The 20,026-nt window shown below is 40.8% G+C and overlaps 1 protein-coding gene across 2 annotated transcripts in view; it reads right to left on the bottom strand.

Annotated features, from left to right (window-relative positions):
* The window catches only part of GRM7 (glutamate metabotropic receptor 7), a 911,662-nt gene extending 894,562 nt beyond the window's left edge, over positions 1-17,100 (bottom strand). For both annotated transcript variants that reach the window (XM_004738422.3, XM_045063251.1), the window contains exon 1: positions 16,236-17,100. In XM_004738422.3, the coding sequence (XP_004738479.1) occupies positions 16,236-16,754 (519 nt within the window). In that variant the 5' untranslated portion in view covers positions 16,755-17,100. The remainder of the gene's footprint in view (positions 1-16,235) is intronic.
* Positions 17,101-20,026: the final 2,926 nt, after the last annotated feature.

Genomic DNA, 20,026 nt, shown 5'->3' with positions numbered 1-20,026 from the left:
TCCATCTCAGACTCTCTTGGACATGCTCAACAAAAAGAGTTTCCTGGGCCTCATACCTGACCAGTTGGAGAAGGGGATCAGGAATGGGCATGGTTAGCATGACTGCCATGATTCTTCAGCACATTAATATTTGAGAATCACTGTCATTGCTAATGTGAGGCTCACTCTGTTTTTCCCGTGGACTGCCAGATTTCCTTGCAAGAAAGGTCTGTGAAAATTCATATTTATTATTATTATTATTCTAGAATTTCTAGTGCATAGTGCAGTCTCAGGGGCAAAATAATCGTTCATTAAATGGGTCTCTGAAAAGTCTCCAGTAGAGCGTCAAGATTAATTCCTTCAGAAGAAGAAATATCATGTACTCACAAAAAACCAAAAACATAAAGCAAAACAAACAAACAAAAAACTGCTTAGAAGTTTAATTCTTTGAATTTCCTTGCCAATTCTTAGTTTTCATAATGTTGGATAATACTTTTTATAATTTTAATTTTTTTGTGTTTCAGGCAGTATTTTCCTTCTTCAATCAGAGAGACAAAAACATAAATACAATTAAATATTTCCTTTTTAAAATTTCCAAGAGTAAATAGGTATAAGGGAAATGTAAATAATTAAACCATCAAATTGCTTTTTGGGGTATGTCTGAAATGCATATATCTGAAGGTATTAAAGATTAAAAATATACTAAGACATTTGAAACATGCTATATTGTTTTTAAATCAATTCAATCTTGTGTAAAGTGGTAGAAATATTTTCTTCAAAGATACATCCGCAGATATAAAATCTCAACCACAAATCTACAAAAACAAGAAAATAAAAAAAAAAACAGCTACTGAAATGAAAATAAAAAATAAAAAAACAAACCAGCTACTGAATTTAATTTAAAGAATTAAAGTTCTTTTTCTCTGCTTTGTGTGTGTTTCTGCTAATAATTTCATTTGCTACTGGCTAGCAGAAGGCCAAATTTAAATATAAATATATATATTTTCTCAATTTCTCAATTTAAAACTCTTCATATGTATGAGCAATTATATATATATATGTGTGTGTGTATATATATGTATATCTGTGTGTGTGTGTATAAATAATTGGATATATATGAATAATTTTCAATTTAGGAAAGTATATCTGGTGTCCCATTCTTTTCCCTATGAATTCTAAAGGAATGCCACTTTCTGCTCTTAACAGTAAAATGTCTGTCAATTTCAAGGGTAATTTAAAGTTTTATTTATTTATTTATTTTGAGAGAGACAGAAACAGAGACAGAGAGCATATCCACAGGTTGGGGGGGGGCAGAAAAAGAGGGAGAGAGAATCCCAAAAAGGCTCCACCTCAGCATGGAGGCCGGCACAAGACTCGATCTCATGACCCTGAGATCATTACCTGAGCTGAAATCAAGAGTCAGATGCTTAATCAACTGAGCCACCTAAGCACTCCTACTTCAAGGGTAAATTAATCAGCATATTTGAAAAACCACAGGTTTACGCAGTGATTTACTTACTGGGAGATTATAGGCCCTAGTGCCATTGTCAAGACCTTATCCATAGGAAAGATAAGAAGGTACTTGTTTGGTTTGTAAAAAGTAGGAGTAGTGGGAAATGGTGAGTAGCCTTCTGCTGATGATACCTGATATCCATTTATTTGTGTAACTAATAAGTCCACTTTCTGTATCCAAATCCAAAACCCTTATATCATTAATGCCAGGCAGAAAAAAGTAAGATTCACGAGTCTGCTATATCATGATATCACAATGCCTCTGAACTCATGTGAGCATGTCTTGGCTTTGTCAGTGGGGTGAACTAGGGCCTAGGACCCACTACCACCCCAGACCAGGCAAAGCAGTCCAAGACCTCTTTACCTGTTGTGAGAGAGTCTCTGGAAGGGGTCCTCACTCTACCATGATGTGCATGTTCTCAAATACCTTTGTACATAGCAGGCATCAATATGTGTTGAATGAATAAGTAAATTGGTGTCATAAAACAGATCTCATACTTAACATAAGGAAAATCCATTCATAAGCTGGAATTCCTCCCTATTCCTCCTCACCCCCTATTAAACCTGCAATCAAACAATTATAAAAATTTAGAGCTGAAAAAATTTTAGAAACAATCTAGACACCACTCACAAAGTTATGTAACTTTAATTTAGTGGTAAAAATCACTGATTTGGAAGTCAAACAGATGTGAATCCAAGTTCTACTTCTACCATATTTCAATGAGCGAATAACTATTTCTGAGGCTTTATTCCATGTGTACATTATGGGGGGATCATAATAATATATATTTTTACTGTATGCCTATCAGGGGAGTAAATGACACAACCAATTTACAATGGTTAGCTAAGTGCCTTGCACCTAGTAAGCACTCAAGACATAAGCTAATAGAGGAGAGATGGAAACTAAATAAACCCTCAGTGACTGACTACCATCCCAGTAGTCCCAGCGGTCATAATGACCTTCCATTCAGCCTACTCCCTTTCCATTAAGACTAAGGAAAAAAGGATGCTTAAAATTCTTGACCTCTGCAGAAACATGAAAGGTACTCTCATTCTTTATATTAATTCTCTAGAAAACCAATTTGTAGCTCTTCCCACCCAGCCCCACACCTGCCAAATGTCACAGTAAATGGAAAAATCAACAATATACAACCAACAAGCTAAGTTACAAGCCAGTGAAGATTTACAGATTTGATAGAGACAATATGATTATATTATTATACATTAAAATAAGATAATATGAAGTACTTAACCTCAAAACAAAACAAAAACCCGAAGAGCTATAACTTCCACAATAATCCTTATAAAAATAACGAGCTAAAAATCTATTTAGAAAGTTTTTTTAATAAAAAGACTATCTCTATGTAACTTTTAATGCACAATTAATGAGGACAATTCAACAAAACTCAAACAAATATTTGCACATGTACTATTAGAAGAAAAGAACAAAGTTAGATGCTAAAGACCTAAAATTGTGTTTCAGGATAAGACTCTAAACTTGGCCTCAAATAAATTAACATGTAATAGAGTGGATGAGCCATATACAGAATGTAAGAATCCTAGACGGCCAAAGTAAGTGCTGAAAATAATATGTAGGGATTCTTGGGGCATCTGGATGGCTCAGTGGGTTACAGCTTCTGCCTTCGACTCAGGTCATGATCTCAGGGTCTTGGGATCGAGCCCCACGTCGGGCTCTCCACTCAGCAGGGAGCCTGCTTCCTCCTCTCTCTCTGCCTGCCTTTCTGCTCTGTCTGTCAAAAAAATAAATAAAATCTTTTAAAAAAATATGTAGGGATTCTTAAGGAAATTATATATTGGTTAATTGATTCAGCAATGCCAAAAAGGAGCAATTTCCCTTTGACCAGTCTTTGAAGAGGTCCCTTTCTCTCCTTACTAACACTGAGGCTAGGGTAGCATGGGGAATACAGGAATATGGGGATGAAGAATTTTCTCTTACCTAAGTGGCTGGAAGCAGATTTTCTTATTAGGATGTGGTGTAATAATATTTAAGGGCTGTTGAGGTCAGAGAGATAGGGGTTTAAATATCCTGGCTCCATCTCTTGCTATCCATCAAGATGCTTATTTTTTCAACACCTCAGTGTCTTTTGTCTATAAATTGTGGATGATGGTAATCAGGTCTCCCACCTGAATATGCGAACATGATATGGTGCATATGCAGGGCCAAGTTTGGTGCCTGGCACACCGGAAGCGCTCAGTATGGTCAGTTAAGTGGCACCAATGGCAATGGTAATGGTGGTAGTGGTGGTAGTGGTGATATTGATCCAACCTCCCCCACCCCCAGGATGGGCTCTGATGAGGAGCAGAGTTGGGGGACTTCTGCCATCACAAGGCTTTATAACAATTCTTAATAAACGTAAGCTGATTATTCAAATGGTTATGTGCAATTTAAGAAAAAGAAAGACATCCGATTTGCTCAGCTACTTAACAGTATTAGTAGTGATAGTACTTATGGAAGTTAAAATGTATTAAGTGATTACTTGCCAAATAGTGTGCTAAATGCTTTATTAAATTACTATAATAATACTATGCAGCAAGTCATAGTAGCTTTGTATCAGCTATGAACTCACCAGAGTTACAAAAACACCTAACATCTCACAGTCAGCATATAATGGAAAAGAGCTCAAATTCAGTCTGTCAGATTTGTTCTTAAGTACTAAAGTATGAAATTAACCATTTTTCCCTTTGCTGATTTCCCTTTTGAGGCTTGGGTATTATTCTCAGTCTCCCCCTGGATAAAGAAAAGAGAAATTTGTTGGCCTCAACATTCAGCTTCCCTTTTCAAATCAGGAATTGTCTCAACAAGCAGCAGTGAATGCTATCTCCAACTCCAGTCACTTTGGTGACCAGGTGTCAGATACCAGTGGAAATAAATGCTCTGTCACAACCTTACCCTTGTAGAGAAACATTACAGAAATGGTAGGGAGCAGGAAGTAATAGAAGAATGTACAGGAGAGATATTACCTGGCCTGGTAGTGGTGGTGGTGATGATGATGATGACAATGGCAATGATAAATAGATCTTGCTGTGCTCTAGGCATTGTGTTAAGTGCTTGGTATGGGTAACTTCACTTACTCTTGAAAACAGTCCTAAGAGGATGGAATATTATCATCATTTTATAGATGGGAATACTGAGGTGCAGGTAATCAGGTAAACTGATCAAGTTTATACAGTTAGCAAGTGAAAGAAGGAATGTGAACCATATCCAGTGCTTGCAATCTTAACCATTATGCCATACAGCCTTCTGAAGATTAAAAAAAAAAAAAAAAAATTCCAGTGATCTTTCCCATAACCCACTCCTGTACTGCAAACTTAAGTGAGTCCCAGAGAAAGAGCCAGCAAGCTTGGAGTGTGGCAGCTGAGAAAGTGTCAGTCATTTCTAAACAATATACTTTACTCATAAGATACCGTTTCTGAGATAATCTTCTCAACCAATATTCAAGAAAAGGAAGCAAAGATTTGAGTGTATGTCCCAATTTACAAGGAAGGTAGGACTGCATATTTGACATCGGGTTTAACTATTCCAGAAAATGTGGTCCCAGTAGACATACATGCTAGTAGATCTTCCCCACATACCAAATCTAAAACCAATATGTCATTTCCATATTGCTTTTCATAATCCCACCGTTTAATGTCTGTCATTCATCCTCTAGTGTCTTACTCCCTCCATTTCTGTACAGAAAGATGTTAAGTGTATGTTCTCTGATGTTAAAAGGGTGTGTTATGACAGGGAGCCATGGTGCCTCAACATTTTGCTTTGTTTTTTTTTTTTTTTTCATCTTAATTCTGTTATGCCAACTCCACTGAACTTAATTATAGGAATAGAGAATTACACAATTACCCTCTGTTCTGTTCTTCAGATGCTATATTTTGAAAAAATTTACTACATGCTGTTCTCCCCCTGAACACTAGAAATGGATGTGTGTTGATATAAAATTTGTTATAATTATAATTAAAATATAGCTTACATAATGACAGTGTTAAAATACAATTATAGATGTGCAGAGACAACATGGCCATGCATTTTTTTTTAGTATAAGGATATGCTTAGACCACTATCTGATAGTCAAGTGAATAAGGAACAGAATTTTGGTTAAGCTACAAAGGGTATTAAAGGATTTGCAAAAGCCTAAAGGGAGCTTGCAACCAGTAAGATAAAAATCCCCCCACCATGTTTTCAATTGAAAAGTGAATAGAAGATATGAAATGCCTTGTGAAATTCTTCAAAGTAGGTGCCATAATGGGATATTATAAGAAAACCCCGTTATTTTTCCTTGAATACTTAGGTCATTGCATAAATTCTCATGTGTAACTGACCCTTGAACAACATGGGTTTGAACTATGTGGGTCCACTTATACATGAAGTTTGTCGATAAACACAGTACAGTACTGTAAATGTCTTTTTTCTTTCTTATAATTTTCTTAATTATATTTTATTTTCTCTAGTTTATTGGAAGAGTACAGTACATTATACACATAACATATAAAATATGTATTAATCAAATGCCTATGTTATCAGTAAGTCTTCAGGGCAGTGGAAAACAATTATTAGTAAAGTTTGGGGGGATATGAAAACTATATGTGGATTTGCAGTGGTGTGGGGTAAGTGCCTTTAACCCCACATTGTTCAAGGGCCAAATGTATTATCAGTGATGCAAATTCTCAACTGAGTTTTAAATTTTACATATATATATATATATATGCACATAAACATAAATATATATAGCACTGAGCTAGATAGTTCAAAATTATTTTTAATAAAATAGATACTCTATCACAACTAACTAACCTTACAAAATATAGTTATTGCTACATTATCACAATGAAAGGTAGGAGATTGAAATGTTATTATAATGTTTGCGGTATGGTGTTTTGACTTAAAATAATTGTCACAAATACTGTTAAAATAATTGTGATACCATTTTGGTCAGTTTTATTGCAAAAACAAACTATAAGATTTGTTTTCATTTCATGTAATTGCCTTTAACTAAGAGCTGTTAAATTTTTTGAGAACACATAGTGTTAACTGTAATATCTCTTTATTTTTATTTTTTAAAGATTTTTATTTACTTATTTAACAAAGAGAGTGAAAAAGCACAAGTAGGGGAGTGGCAGGCAGAGGAAGAGGAAGAAGCAGATTCCCTGTGGAGCAGGGAGCTTATGTGGCTAGATCCCAGGATCCTGGGTTCATGACCTGAGCCATAGGCAGATGGTTAACCGAATAAGCCACCCCCCTATATTATCTCATTTCTTCTTCTTTTTTTTTTAAGATTTTATTTATTTATTTATTTATTTATTTATTTGTGTGTGTGTGTGTGTGAGAGAGAGAGAGAGAGAGAGAGCGCATGCACAGGCAGGCAGAGGCGGAGAAGCAGGCTCCCTGCTGAGCAAGGACCCTGATGTGGGACTCGATCCCAGGACCCTGGGATCATGACCTGAGCTGAAGGCAGGCGGCTTAAGTGACTGAGCCATCCAGGTGTCCCTCATTTATTAAAATAGCACTTCCATATAATTATTCTTAACATGACTATTTCATTAAAATGTATCTCTAGTCCAGACCTTTCTTTATAACTGCAGACTTGTATTTCCAACTGTGCATTCAACATCTCTGTTTATATGTCAAAAAATTTCTCAAACCTTATACCTCCAAATCTGTTCCTTAATTCCTCAGTTGTGCTCCACTCCATCTGAAGTGATAGTAATCCCAACTTTCCAGTTGCTCAGGCCCCACATCTTGGATTCACCTTGTCCCCTTTCTTCCTTTTACATCTCCCATTTGATAGACCGGAAAATATTGTCATAATCTTCCAAATGTATCACTTCTTGAAGCACTTGTTGTACAAATCATCAACAACCATCTCAGAGACATCTGGAATCACCTCCTGAGATTATCCCTGATTCCTCTCTTTCCCTCATCCTCAATACCACAGATGAAATTCTTCTAAACTAAGAGACAGATCACCCCCCCCCCTAACATCCTACCACGCTGCCTACACTTAAGGTAAGACAAAATGCATGTGATGGTTTCCAATGACTTACCTCATCTGCCCCCTCATATCTCCAACCTGAAGCCCTCCTGCTGCCCCTTTCTCTTCCTGACTTACCCAACTGCAGTGGCATCCCTAATATTCCCTCAAACCTGCCAGGCATATTTCTGCTTTGGAGTTCTGACACTGGTTGTTCCTGCTCGCAGGGAGTGGTCTTCCCCTAATCCATTCTGACAATTCCCATGCTTCAAGTCTTTGCTCAAATGCCACCTTATAAAATTCATCCTGACTACCATAGTTAAAAATAGAACCCACCTGTACACCCCTCAGCCCTCCCAAACCAACACTCTTCAGTGTGCTTCACATTCTTTCCCTTGTCCCAAAGGGCTCATCAACTTCTAACATACTCTAGGACTTATTTATAACATCCATCTGTTTCCATGTGAGAGTGTAAACTGAGAGACAGAAGAATGGAGATAGGAGGAAGGGAAGAGGAAAGAGGGGGAAAGACAGAATGTGAGGGAGGGGCTCCTGTCCATTTTAGTCACTGATATATCCAACCATGTAGAACAGTGCTGAAGGGGGAGTCTTAATAAATATTCCCGGGGAAAAAAGAGATCTATAAAACTAGTAGTAAAGCTCAAAAAGTTTAAATAAGTTCTTCACGGTTCTGCACTAGAAATGGGTCACAGTGGACTTCAAACTTGGGGCTGGCTATCCTCAAAGCCCACTGCTCTGAACCTGTCTGGTATCTAAGCCCATGGCATTCCTGATTCACCTGAATCAGTGCCGTAGAAATTCTTATTCCACTGAATACTATCACTAAACTGTGTTCTCTCTGTCAATCTGTGTAATATTTTTCATTTTTTAAAAAAGATTGCATTTATTTATTTTAGAACACTAGGACTGGAGCGCAAGTACCTGGTGGGGAGGGGCCAAGAGGGAGTGAGAGAGGCAAGCAGATGCCACGCGGAGCAGAGAGCCTAACAGGAGTCTCAATCCTACCACCAGAGATCTAAGGACCCTGAGATTATGACCCCAGCTGAAATCAGGAGTCAGATGCTTAACTTCCTGAGCCACCCAGGTGCCCCTAATATTTTCCATTTAAACAAAGAAACAGAAGAGTGAAATCCAACATGGATTATTATGGTAATTTTACAGTAAATTTAGCAATAGTAACATTTAAGAAATAGTGATATTTAATAATAGCATAATAATAAAATAAAAGCTTTTAAATGCATTAAACACTCATTATATGCTAAACTCAGTGCTAAAAATATTTCCATGTATATTTTGTGCAATCTTTATAATTACTTTATCAGACAAGTATACTTGTATCATCCCCATTTCAAAGATAAGAAAATTGGTGAAAGGTATGGTACTTGTTTGATCAAGGTGAGTCTGGTAATAAGTGGCGAGTATGAATTTAAATTCAAATCTAACTCCAGAATTTTATTCTTAACCCCTACATGAAAATTCTATGATTCCTTTGATAAAAGTATGTTTTCTCCAGGAAAATATCCCACATTATCTCTATCTGTGCTAATACATTCAGAACATAGTCAAGTTTAAAACATGACAAAAATGTTTAAGCAGTGATTTAACGAATGGAAATATTTTCCTAAACAATAATGCAAAAAAGCAGGCTGAGCCTTTGAAGTGGATTCCTTGCTATCTTCCAACAAGAACAAGAGAAAGAACTGGCAGCCGCAGAATGGAGAGAGCACAACATCCAGAGATGGAGAGTTCTGTAAATGACCAATTATAAAACTACTTAGCTGCAGCACTTTTATAGCAAGAGGCAAAATAATCCATTAAACTGAAAATTCTCCTACCCCTCACTCCATGGCCCACACAAACATTAATGTTGCATTTATTAGGATGTATTTCCTGTGCTCCATCAACTTGACTTTCAGCAATTGTATTAATTCAGTCCTATCACTTTGCACATATATCCGAATGATGGATTTTCCCACTTGAGGTCTGTAGAAAGAGTGGAGTGAATGAAATAAAGTTCAGGAACAGCCATCATCATCCATAATGATGGGCACTGAATCAGGACAAGAAGAAACATCTTTTCTCATTTGTTTGAGAGAAAAGCCTACTGTGTATTTATTGCCTACATACAGGGCTATCTGTTGAATAATGGAAAACAAGCATCTTTCACTTGGAGGTGAGAATTTGTGTGCTCAAGTCTCAATACACAGAATTAATCTCATTGCAGAACTGTAATATTTTTTTTTCTGCAAACGAATGTGGTTAAGGAATCAGCAACTCTGATGTTGTCCTCAAACCACCACAATTTCAGAGTAGGCGAATCTATGATTATTTTAAGTATTTCTGCATAGGTGCAACAACTGAGCAGCATACATAGTGGTTAACAACCATGGTATTGTCAGGCAATCCACTGTGTCAATCTAGACATTGCCACTTACCAAAAATGTGACTTGGGGCTCTGAGAATCACTTCCTTCAGCTGTACACAGGGATGATAACATGCCTTTTGCAGAACTATTGTAAGAACTAAATAAGATGAAGTACTTATAGTGCATGGCATAATGGCTCATAGGAAAGATAAAGTTATTACTGTGGTCACTACTTTTATTGAAAAGAAATAAGAACTTCTGTTCTTACAAAATGAGATACGTATCCTGTATCATTGTAAGTTCGTATTATTTTATTTTGACATAATAATCCAATAACTTGATCCAAGAAACATCAAGTAGTAAGGATAATTGAAAGGAGGTTACTTGTCAAACATGGAAATGCCGTCACAGTAATGGCTGGCATAATGCTCTTCTCAGATATTTACCTGTGAAAAGATTTTGTTTTGCCTTTAGTAAGTGCATAAAACACACATATTTGCTGTGCCAATTGACAAAATATCCATGAATTAATCAGTCTGACTATATGTTGCATAACTGTCCTCTAAACAGTGTGATCATACACAGATGTTGGGAAAATGTGTTTGTGACTCTTCTTTTTTGCCTACAAAAAACAAGTAGTTAGGCTGGATGCTTACTATAGAGTAACCCAGGAGTTTAATGTACTTTGTACTCCATTATGCCATGAAAAATGCTTCTCTGCCCTGGAAACATCAACAAAAGATTTGTTTTAATGAAGGGAGCCAAGTAGGTTTCTAAAGTTTCCAAATAGGAGACCTCTATGCTGCACCCTACATCAGAGGTGTTCACCTTATCTCTCAACTGCATCAGGTTGTGATAACAAATACTTAAAGTCAATACAGAAAATATTGGGAAGAGTGGGGAAGAATGCAGAGTTGTGAATATCCCAGACCTGGAATAGAGGATTATATTTAAAGTAAAGAAAATATCATATATAATTTTTCAATTAATGAATGTCAGTCAGCAAACCTTACATTAACATAAGAAATCAAGTGTTTTGGCAAGGAGGCTTTTAATTGCACAGGCCTGAAAAGAAATTCAAAATAGTAGAAGAAATTTTTTATTAATTTATTTATTTTAAGAACAAGTGCTGGAAATTCAGGGATGCAGCTAGATTTGGATATAGCTAGATTTGAGAGTTTCAGAATAAATCAGGGCTCTGGCTTTCTCTCCACCACTCAACCCTGCTTACTTCCCTGTGACTTTATTCTACAGAAAGTCTTGTGACTTTATTTTACAGAAAGCTATTGGGAGTCCCAGAGTCATATCACCCTAGCTTAGAAATTCCTGAGAGAAGAGCCAATTTTCCCATTTTCCTCTGGCAGAAAAGTCCTGGGAAGGATTTTGATAGGTCTAGCTAAAGTCAAAAGTCTACACCTGAACTCATCACCTGCTTTGCCTGAGTTCAGCCAGAGGACTCATCCCTGGGGCCGGGGAGGAGGCAAGAAGTCACTATCTGCAAAAGAAAGTCTGGGGTTTTTGCAAGATGAAAGGGAAGAGAACACTGGATAATAAAAGTTATATCTGCTACTATAAAGCCTACAATTCTTGCTCCCTACCTGGTGTATTATAACCATGCAGTAAGCTGACCCAGGAAGTCATTTTCCTCAGTACCAGCCTTGATATACGTGACAAAGGAGCACACTGGCAAAACAAGGGATAAGGCTTAAATATGGGAAATCAGCTAGACTGATATTAAATAAGATATCCGTGTGAAAATATTCTTTAAAAGTTTTCCCAAACTTACTCTAAGTTCAAAGTAGGAGCTGGAAATTCAATGTCATGGGGTTTGGATAAGAGCAGGTTTTCTTCAAGCAAGCTATGACCCAAAGAGATTGAAAAACTTAGAAACCACATTTGTTTTTAAAGAAAAAAAAAAAAAAACACATGAGGTAATTGAGGCCTAGAAAGATTAAGTGACTTATTTAGGGTAAGAGAGTTAATTCATGGCACAACTGAGACTGGAGTGTACTTTGTGTAATTCAGCTATGGTCTTCAAAATCCATGACATAATCTATAGACGTAGGAAACAGAGCATTTATGATTTGTTATACTCTCAGTGTTTATGAAATTGAAGCAAATTATTTTTGAAGAGAAAAATCCCCAAAGACATCTTAATGTTGTGGGCACATATACATAAAATACACATGTAGAGGTATCTTCAAATATAGTATGTGCCTGGTTCTATCCCTTCCCTCTCTGCTTTTTTTCAAAAATGTCCCTTTAAAAATTGCCTACTCACCATCTGTTAGGTAAATTTCCTGAAACAGAGTAAATGTGGAGGCAGAGATTGTTATAGAGCCTATTCCAAATGGCACTGACACCTGTATTTATGAAATTTTGTGAAGAATTAGGTTAGAGCTATTAAAAAAAAAAAAGTCCCCACTATAGTAATACCACACTAACCTAGGTACCCAGTTCTATTCAATTACATAAGATAGAAACAGAGAAGAGAGGAAGCAAAAGAAAGGAGGAAAACTAGAGAAACACACACACACACATATATATAGTCCCCAAAGTTGGAGATTATATTCAAGCTTCAATGAACATTTAGAAATTTACAAATGTATTTCATTTATGATATAAGTTCCACAGGTTTAGATCTGCAATATGCCCCAACAAGAGTCAAGTTGGCCACTTTTTCCATTTAGTTGCTTTTGAAGGGACAAAGCAACTGAAATAGACACCATCCAACTCCAAGTCCATAGCTTAGACCATGTCACTGGCCATGAAATATTGTTCATTCAGAGTCAGGATGTAGTGAGAGTAATTTATACGCTCAGAGTGTTTGCTCTCAAGTCAATAACAGAGAAGCCTTGAATAAAAACATGCCCATTACTTTCCACTATAATATATCTTACTTATAGCCCACTAAAGAGTGGTCGGGAGATTTATTCTTTGGACACCATATTATATAAGCTCTTCACTTTAAGCCATCCCTACTCTGATTATTTTTTAAATATGTTACTCATAGTCAAAATTAATTTACATTTAATCTTTCTTAGCATTAGGAAGGTATTATTTTGTACAGGCTCAGAAACAAATCTCCAGAAATTCCTCCCTGATGCTTCTTTGAGGCTGAAAATGCATTGCAGTGTGATTGCAGTGACTTAATTCTAGTTGGCAGAGCCCTGGCCACACACTAATTTCATTAGCCTCAAATTCCTAGATTTGAAAGACCCAGCAGACATCATTCCTGTCCTCTGACATGTCACTTACTAATCAATTCAGTATGCATAGAAGAGAGAGAGAGAGGACTTGCTTAACTCATATCTTCAGTCTGCTATACCAATAGACAAATGAAAATTCAAAGTCATAGACACTATTTACATCTGAGGATTCATTCTTGCCCAGGTCCTCATTCTCAGGAAAGAACTACATTCTAGTTTTTGCTGGCAGCAACAGCACTTGCTACATTTATTACTATTTCATTACTCTTTCCTGTCCTCAATCCCCACCTGCAATCTGTAGCACTCCCCCATTTAAGTCACTAAGTATTCCTTCCCCCAGCCCAGAAGCTTATCTCACCATAAATTTTTATCTCAAATGAGAGGCTTGGTATGGTCCCCACAGCAAGCTACAGGGCTCAAGAAAAGAAAACTCAAATATCTGGAGAGCTAAGAATTCAATTATTTAGAGGAGGGTTTTTTGTTTTGTTTGTTTATTTGTTTGTTAGTTTGTTTTTGTTTTGTTTTAAAATATAGGACAATCTCAATTGAGCTGAACCCTGCATTCCCAGCAAAGATTCACCTACCATTCTTTTCCTCTCTCTAAATTGACGGTGCCTTTGAACAATGGGTCTGCGTACCACTATTCTCTCTATTCATTTTGCAAGCTTACAGAGGCTGGGAAACTGGGGATTAGACTTGCATGCCAGGAGCTCCTATGATCACGTGCAAAAAAGGCTACTGGAAGAGACTGTTGGAATATATAAATACATATTCCAACACGGGCAATGGTTAAGCATGTTCCCACACCAACAGTTATACCCAGCTCACAGCACAAGCTACAAGTTGGTAGCATTCCTCCTACTACCAGCCTCTTCTCCATAAATGCAGGTGAAAACTGGGGGCTCTTTTCCCCTCAGCTGTTCAATCCAACATGAATAGCTGCAATTTGCAAATTAGAGGAAAATGACAGTGTTTTCTCTGAATGGTTTTAGTCCCAACCCACACTGCTAACATTGGCATTCGCTCCCTTTCCTTCCCAGCCCAGGGAACGAATGGGGGAAGTAAGCATAAGGCAAACCATTTCTTTTCCTCACAAGAGCCTCAGGTTCACACACCAGAGGAAGAATCAGCTCCCCCTGGAATCTTTTTCAGCAAACACAGTCCCTCAGCCTAGTCTGCAATCCCTCTCTTGACTTTAACATTTCACTCTTTCAGACAGACAGGCCCATCTGCAGCACTGCCTGTGCTCTGAGGGAAGAGAGAAACAGGCACCAAAATAATTTAAAAATGGGAGACACCAAATGTGCCTTCAACCCCCAGGACTCAGGGCTCACAAGGCTGTGAGTCACCTCAGTGGTTCTCAGGTGATCTCTGACCTCACTTTATCCTGCTGCACTGCCCTCTTAAGTTGTCTGGCTTTAAAAGCTCAGGCAAGAAGGAAAGGCTTCTGTGTTTTGCTTACAATAGCCTCGCCTCTTTCCCAAAAGCACCATCTCAGAATTAAGGGTGTCCCCAAAGCATTTCTGAGTTTGCAAATAGGGATTCCTAGGGATTCCCAGGACAGAACACACAAGAAGTGTTAGGGATGCTCAGAAGATCAGAGGGGCCACATCAGGCTGCAGCCTTGGGCAGGCACACCTCCTGGTGCACACACAAACTTCACTCTCCTAGGAGCTGATGTGGTGACAGCTTAAATCTCTCAAGGAATCCTTTCCAGGAACCCAGTACCCTAGGGAAAGCATTTGGAAGGAACCCAACTCTTTAGATATAGGGAGCATAAGGGCATCAGGGTTAGCCAGAACATCTGGAGAAGGGATTAATTGGGTTTGGACGCTATCTGGCAGGGAGAGGGCTGTGTATTAGGAAAGGATCATCTCAAGACAGAGATGAACAAAAAACTTGGGGTGGGGGGAGGAGAGAAAAAAAAAAAGAAATTGAAAGAGAAGGAGCGAAAAGGAGAAAAACAAAGAAGGAAGAAAGATAAAGAGATACACCGGAGATAAAAGAAGGGAACCCACAATCACACAGATCCTGAAACTCAATTTCTTAAAATCCGAATTCCATCCATTTATACCCAGTGCAGCACAGGAGCCACGGGGCACAAAATGCAGGAGCAGGCGGAGAGAGAGCACTGCAGTAGAACCCACCGCTCAGCTGCCCCGGATCCGCCTTTCTCCCATTTTCGGCATTGCCCTCTGGCGCCCAGAGCAGGAGGACCGCTGGCTTTACTCAGCGCACCCTAGTGCCTCCCTCAGGAGCCTTCTCTCCTGGCTCCGGGAATCGTCCGCGGTGCCGAGGATAGGGGCTGAGGGTCTGTGTTAGGGAGGTCGTGGGAAATGATGGGCGGAGGGTGGAGGCAGCGAAAGCGATTTTGTTTCGCAGTTAGCATGAGCTCATCTCTGGGCTCTGAAGTGGCTGGAGTAGAAAGCTGATCGCCCAGCTCCTGCCAGTGGCCGGAATGCAAACGCAATTTAGACGGTGCAAACAACTGCCCAGAGCAAATCACCCGGGGGTCGCGTCTGCGGTGGCATCTCCCCATTTGGAGAGCGTCCCCGTGCCTTTCGCCCCATGCCCTCGCGGAGACCGGCTATAGGTCGGGAGATTCAACCTGAGAGACATGGGCAATTAACATCCACATGTAGGTGAAGACCTAGCCCTCGGTTTAAGATGTGCCCCCCTAAGCTCTTCTCGAAAATTTCCAAGGGAGCTGCGGCTTGCTGGGCGGCTTGGGGCTGGGAAGGAAGCTGGGGAGTTGAGAAATGCCCAGTTTCGAGGCGTCTTCTCATCTTTCATATTCCATGAGCCTAACCGGCTCTCACAGGAGCCCGGCACTTTTACAAGCCTGTTTTGGACCATATTTCACTCTAATGCAAACCCATTTAAATCATCGCCTTGTTTTTCGCAGATTGCTTCTTGTAAATGGGGCCATAAATCCAGGATGTCAAGCCGGATGGAGTGGAGCGCGGACAGGGGAGAGATGGAAGGGAAATGAACCAAGCAGGGAAGGTACCTCCTCGGGTGGGGTGGGAGGGATTCGCAGGATCTCCAGGGTGGAAATGAGCGAAGGCTGACCTGACCCCGCACCCCTAGAGTCCAAGCCAGCTTTTGGAATTAAGTGCGCGGGGAGCTAAAGCGCGCTGTGCCCCGGAGGGAGCGCCTCCCTACCTGGAAGAGCCTCAGGATGTTGGCTACCATGATGGAGACCGAACTCCCCGAAGCCCCAATCACTCCAACTACTTTCTCCGGCTTGACGAAAACCGGAGGCTCGCCGTTGGTGCAGCGCACGTCGGAGGTGTCCTTCTGGATGAGCGCCTGGACGAAAGTGAGCGACTGTTCCAGCGCGTAAGTGTCCCTGGAACAAGTGTCCAGGATCCGCGCGCCCAGCGTCACGTTGGGCAGCAGGTTGGGATCGCTGTTGATCTGGTCCAGGGCGTAAAGCATCGCTTCCAGCCTGTGGATCCCGTTCTCCCTCTTGATGTCGCCGCAGGGCACTCCGCTAGGACCCTTGGCATGCACCGGGAACAGCCCCCCGAGGGTGACGTCCCCCTCGATCCGGATAGAGTGCGGGGCGTACATCTCCTGACCGCGCGCCGCCGCCGCCAGCGCGCACAGGAGCACCTCCAGTACGCAGCAGGGGAACTTCATCAAAGTCAAGACGCGGAGCAGCTTCCCCAGCTGGACCATGCTGCTCCGGCTACTGCGGTGGTGGCGGCGGCGGCGCTGGAGGGGATGGTGGCGGGCTTGCCGGGGTCCGGGCCCCTTGGGGTGAGGTCCTCCGGGGAAGCCCAGAGGCTCTTGCAGGCACGGAGGGTGGGGGCGCCCGGGAAGGGGCGGCCTGAGAGGCTACGGGGTCCCGCGGCGCCTGCCAGACTGGGGCTCCGTGCGCTCCTGGATTCGCCGGCCCGCGCGCCGCGCTCGCGCTCCCCGGCTTGCCGCTCGCGCTCTCCAACAACCCAGCACTGGGGAGAGGGCAAGGATTGCTATCGCTTTAAATGGTCGTTCGGCTCCCTCTCCTCCTCCCACTCCCTCCCTCCCTCGCTAGCTCTCCGACTCTCCCCACCCTTCCAAGCGCCCGCCCTCCCCACTGGTTTGCATCATCACGCAGGGAGGGGCTGCGTGCTGAGGAAAGGAGGGGGGGAATGGGTGGGCGGCTAAGCTGGGAGTGCCTCGGACTGGGGAGTTTCGCGGTCCCCAGAGAATCTAGGATTACAGGTCTTAGGCGAGAGCTGAACTCCTTCTCCCAGCTCCCGGTAGAAGCCTCCAGCTCGCCCGCCTGCACCCACATGCACCTTCTAGGCACGGGTGTCATCAACCCCGAGAGGGGGCGGGGATGCCAGGAACCCACCGCTCCCAACCCTGAGGTTGGGAGCCCCAGCTGTCAGATCTAGGAGAATGCGAGGAAGTCGCTAGGTGGAGAACGCAGTGATGAAGGGGAGCAAGGAGATCCCACTTTCTACTACTGATCAGTCTATGCCAGTTTTTCTCAAGAAAAAAACACAGAGACAGCAACCTGATTGACGACTTAACCTTTACCCTGAGACTTCTTGGGGCGAGGCACTGAACTAGCTCTTAGGAAAACACAGCAAGAAGCGCTAGGAATGTAAGTGCACCCTTGATCTTCGGGGTTACTGGAGCTTGAGACGGATGGACTAACTGCGGTCTCCGGCAAATCTGTGGCAGAAACCTCGGACTCTGCTTTCCTTCCTTTCATCGCCAAAGATGTAACAACTGAGAACTCTGCAGAGCGCACGTTCTTCTCTGGCACTGACAGGTGCAAGGCTCCCTCCTACCCATTTCCAGAGATACTTCTGGGCTGGTGACAGGTTTTTGCGGGCAGGAAACAGCAGGAAAGAGGTGATAGTAGGAGGAAGAAGTAGAGGAGGCAGGTAGAAGTCTCCCCAATGATCCAGATGCCTTTCTTTTTCTGGCTGGAGATTTGGTAGCTAAATCAGGATGCAGTGCAGTTAGGAAGCTGATTTTCAAAGGTATCCCCTCCTGCAAGCAGAGTCCAAACTTGAGCTATTAAAGCAACAGGTGGCCCTAGTTCTTATATAAAGGAAGGATAATGTCTCTGTCCCTATAAGGAGTGAGTGAACTTATGATGATTAACTAAACTCTTGCTGAGGTTTTCTGTTGGAATGCAGCAAAACTACATTATACAGATTTGAGAATGAAGAGAAAACCAGAAACAAGGCTATACTTTCTTTTGTTGCTGTTGTTGCTACAAACCAAAGAAAACTGTCCTTTTACAAAAAGCAAGCGCACATGCCTGCGCCCGCGCGCAGGGACACACACACACACACACACACACAACACAAAGTCAGAAGATAGGTAGTGGATTGTCTCTGCCATAAACTACCTGTAAGTCCTTGGCATTTCTGTTTTCCTTTCTGGGTTTTAGTTTCCCCCTTTGTAAAATGATGAGATTGAACTGGGTGCTCTCCATGGTATCTGTTAACTCTCAAATCCTTGTTAAAATAGGCCAGATCCCTTTGGCCACAGGGTTCTTTTTAGGCCAATACCCTCTGTTCATCTATGTGTAGGAGACAATTTTTTTTTTGATCTCCAAAGAACGTTACAAACATTTTCTGGTATAGAGGACTTTTTTCTTTTTCTTTTTTCTATTTTTCCCCTTGCTCACCCTCTGTTCTTCTTCCTTTTAGGGATAGTCCAGTCCAGTTTCTTTTTCTCCGTGTTTCATTACTTATGATTTGAGAATGGAACCCACTTTTTATAAATTAGGACTGATGACTGGCTACAGTGATGAGTTAAAGGATGAGAATAGAGCCCAGCCAGAGCCATCAAGGACTGATCCCTGGGCATTTGCTATGGTACCTAGGATAGTGACACAAGGTTACCATTATCCAAAAGACAATCTGTGAGTGAATTATGGGGGGAAAAAATGCTTCAAAAACACTTCATGCATATCCTTTGGAAAATGTTATACTATTCTTATTATCTAAGAACACACATTACAGAGTCTTCTTCAAGAAAACAGTGCTGTAATGAATATACTAATCTACTTCGGTGTACAATGTGAGTATTGATCAATCTTAGACGGGATGCCCTGCCACAACCTTACACAATCATAACCCCTACTCTTCCATGGAGCTGTAAGGATACAAGCCTACAGCTGTGCCAGGAGCTTCCACAAAAACAGAGAGATATTTGAATTCTATAATAAGAGATATGGGAGAGAGGAAAAAGGAAAGGAGAAAGATAAAGAGAGTTAGGGACTTAATTTAAACATCTGAAGTCTTGCATTTAGACATGCCATCAAGATTGTCTCTGGATTTTTTTTTTCAGTTTTATACTATTTTCTTTCTGTTGTTTGAAGCCAAGAGGATCTTGTTCTAATCCACCTGTTCTAAAACACAAGCTCAAAAAGGGTGAAAGACCTGAAATGGGTATCTTGAGGTACCATCAAGATAAGAAAGCAATAGGAAGGCATACTTGGGAACATACAAGAGAAGAAAGCAATAGGAAGGCATACTTGGGAACACAAGTACTACTATCCTACTGTTTAAACATCATTGCCCCAGTCTGTATTTCAGAGAACAATATCTTTATTCAGATTTTAATTTAAGGATATTTATTACGAACTTGGTGACAAAAAACATATTTAGAAAGTTGAGTAACAAGTCATGTCACCTGATTTTTCTCCTGCCCATTATCCCAGTCCACATTTTACTCCTCCATGCCCATTTCACATCTTATGATTGCTCAATAAATATTTCTTGGCTGACTACTGAATGTTGCCTTATTCTGTGTTCTCTCTTTGCTTTGCTCATTCTCCCTAAACATCTGCAGCAACCACTATCTTCATTTTATTGCAGTCATCTGTGTTCGTGTCTTATTTCCCTTGCCACGTTGTAAGACCCTTGAGGGTAAAGGCTGGTATTATTTATGTTTTTCTCCTGGACAATGTTTAGAATGGTGTTTTGAACCTAAGAAGC

This window comes from Mustela putorius, unplaced genomic scaffold (assembly GCF_011764305.1).
Source record: "Mustela putorius furo isolate JIRA1106 unplaced genomic scaffold, ASM1176430v1.1 tig00003850_pilon_pilon_pilon, whole genome shotgun sequence".
In the NCBI taxonomy this organism is placed as follows: Eukaryota; Metazoa; Chordata; class Mammalia; order Carnivora; family Mustelidae; genus Mustela; species Mustela putorius.
Note: the sequence above shows the minus strand (reverse complement) of the source record. Positions and strands in the feature narration are given on the sequence as shown.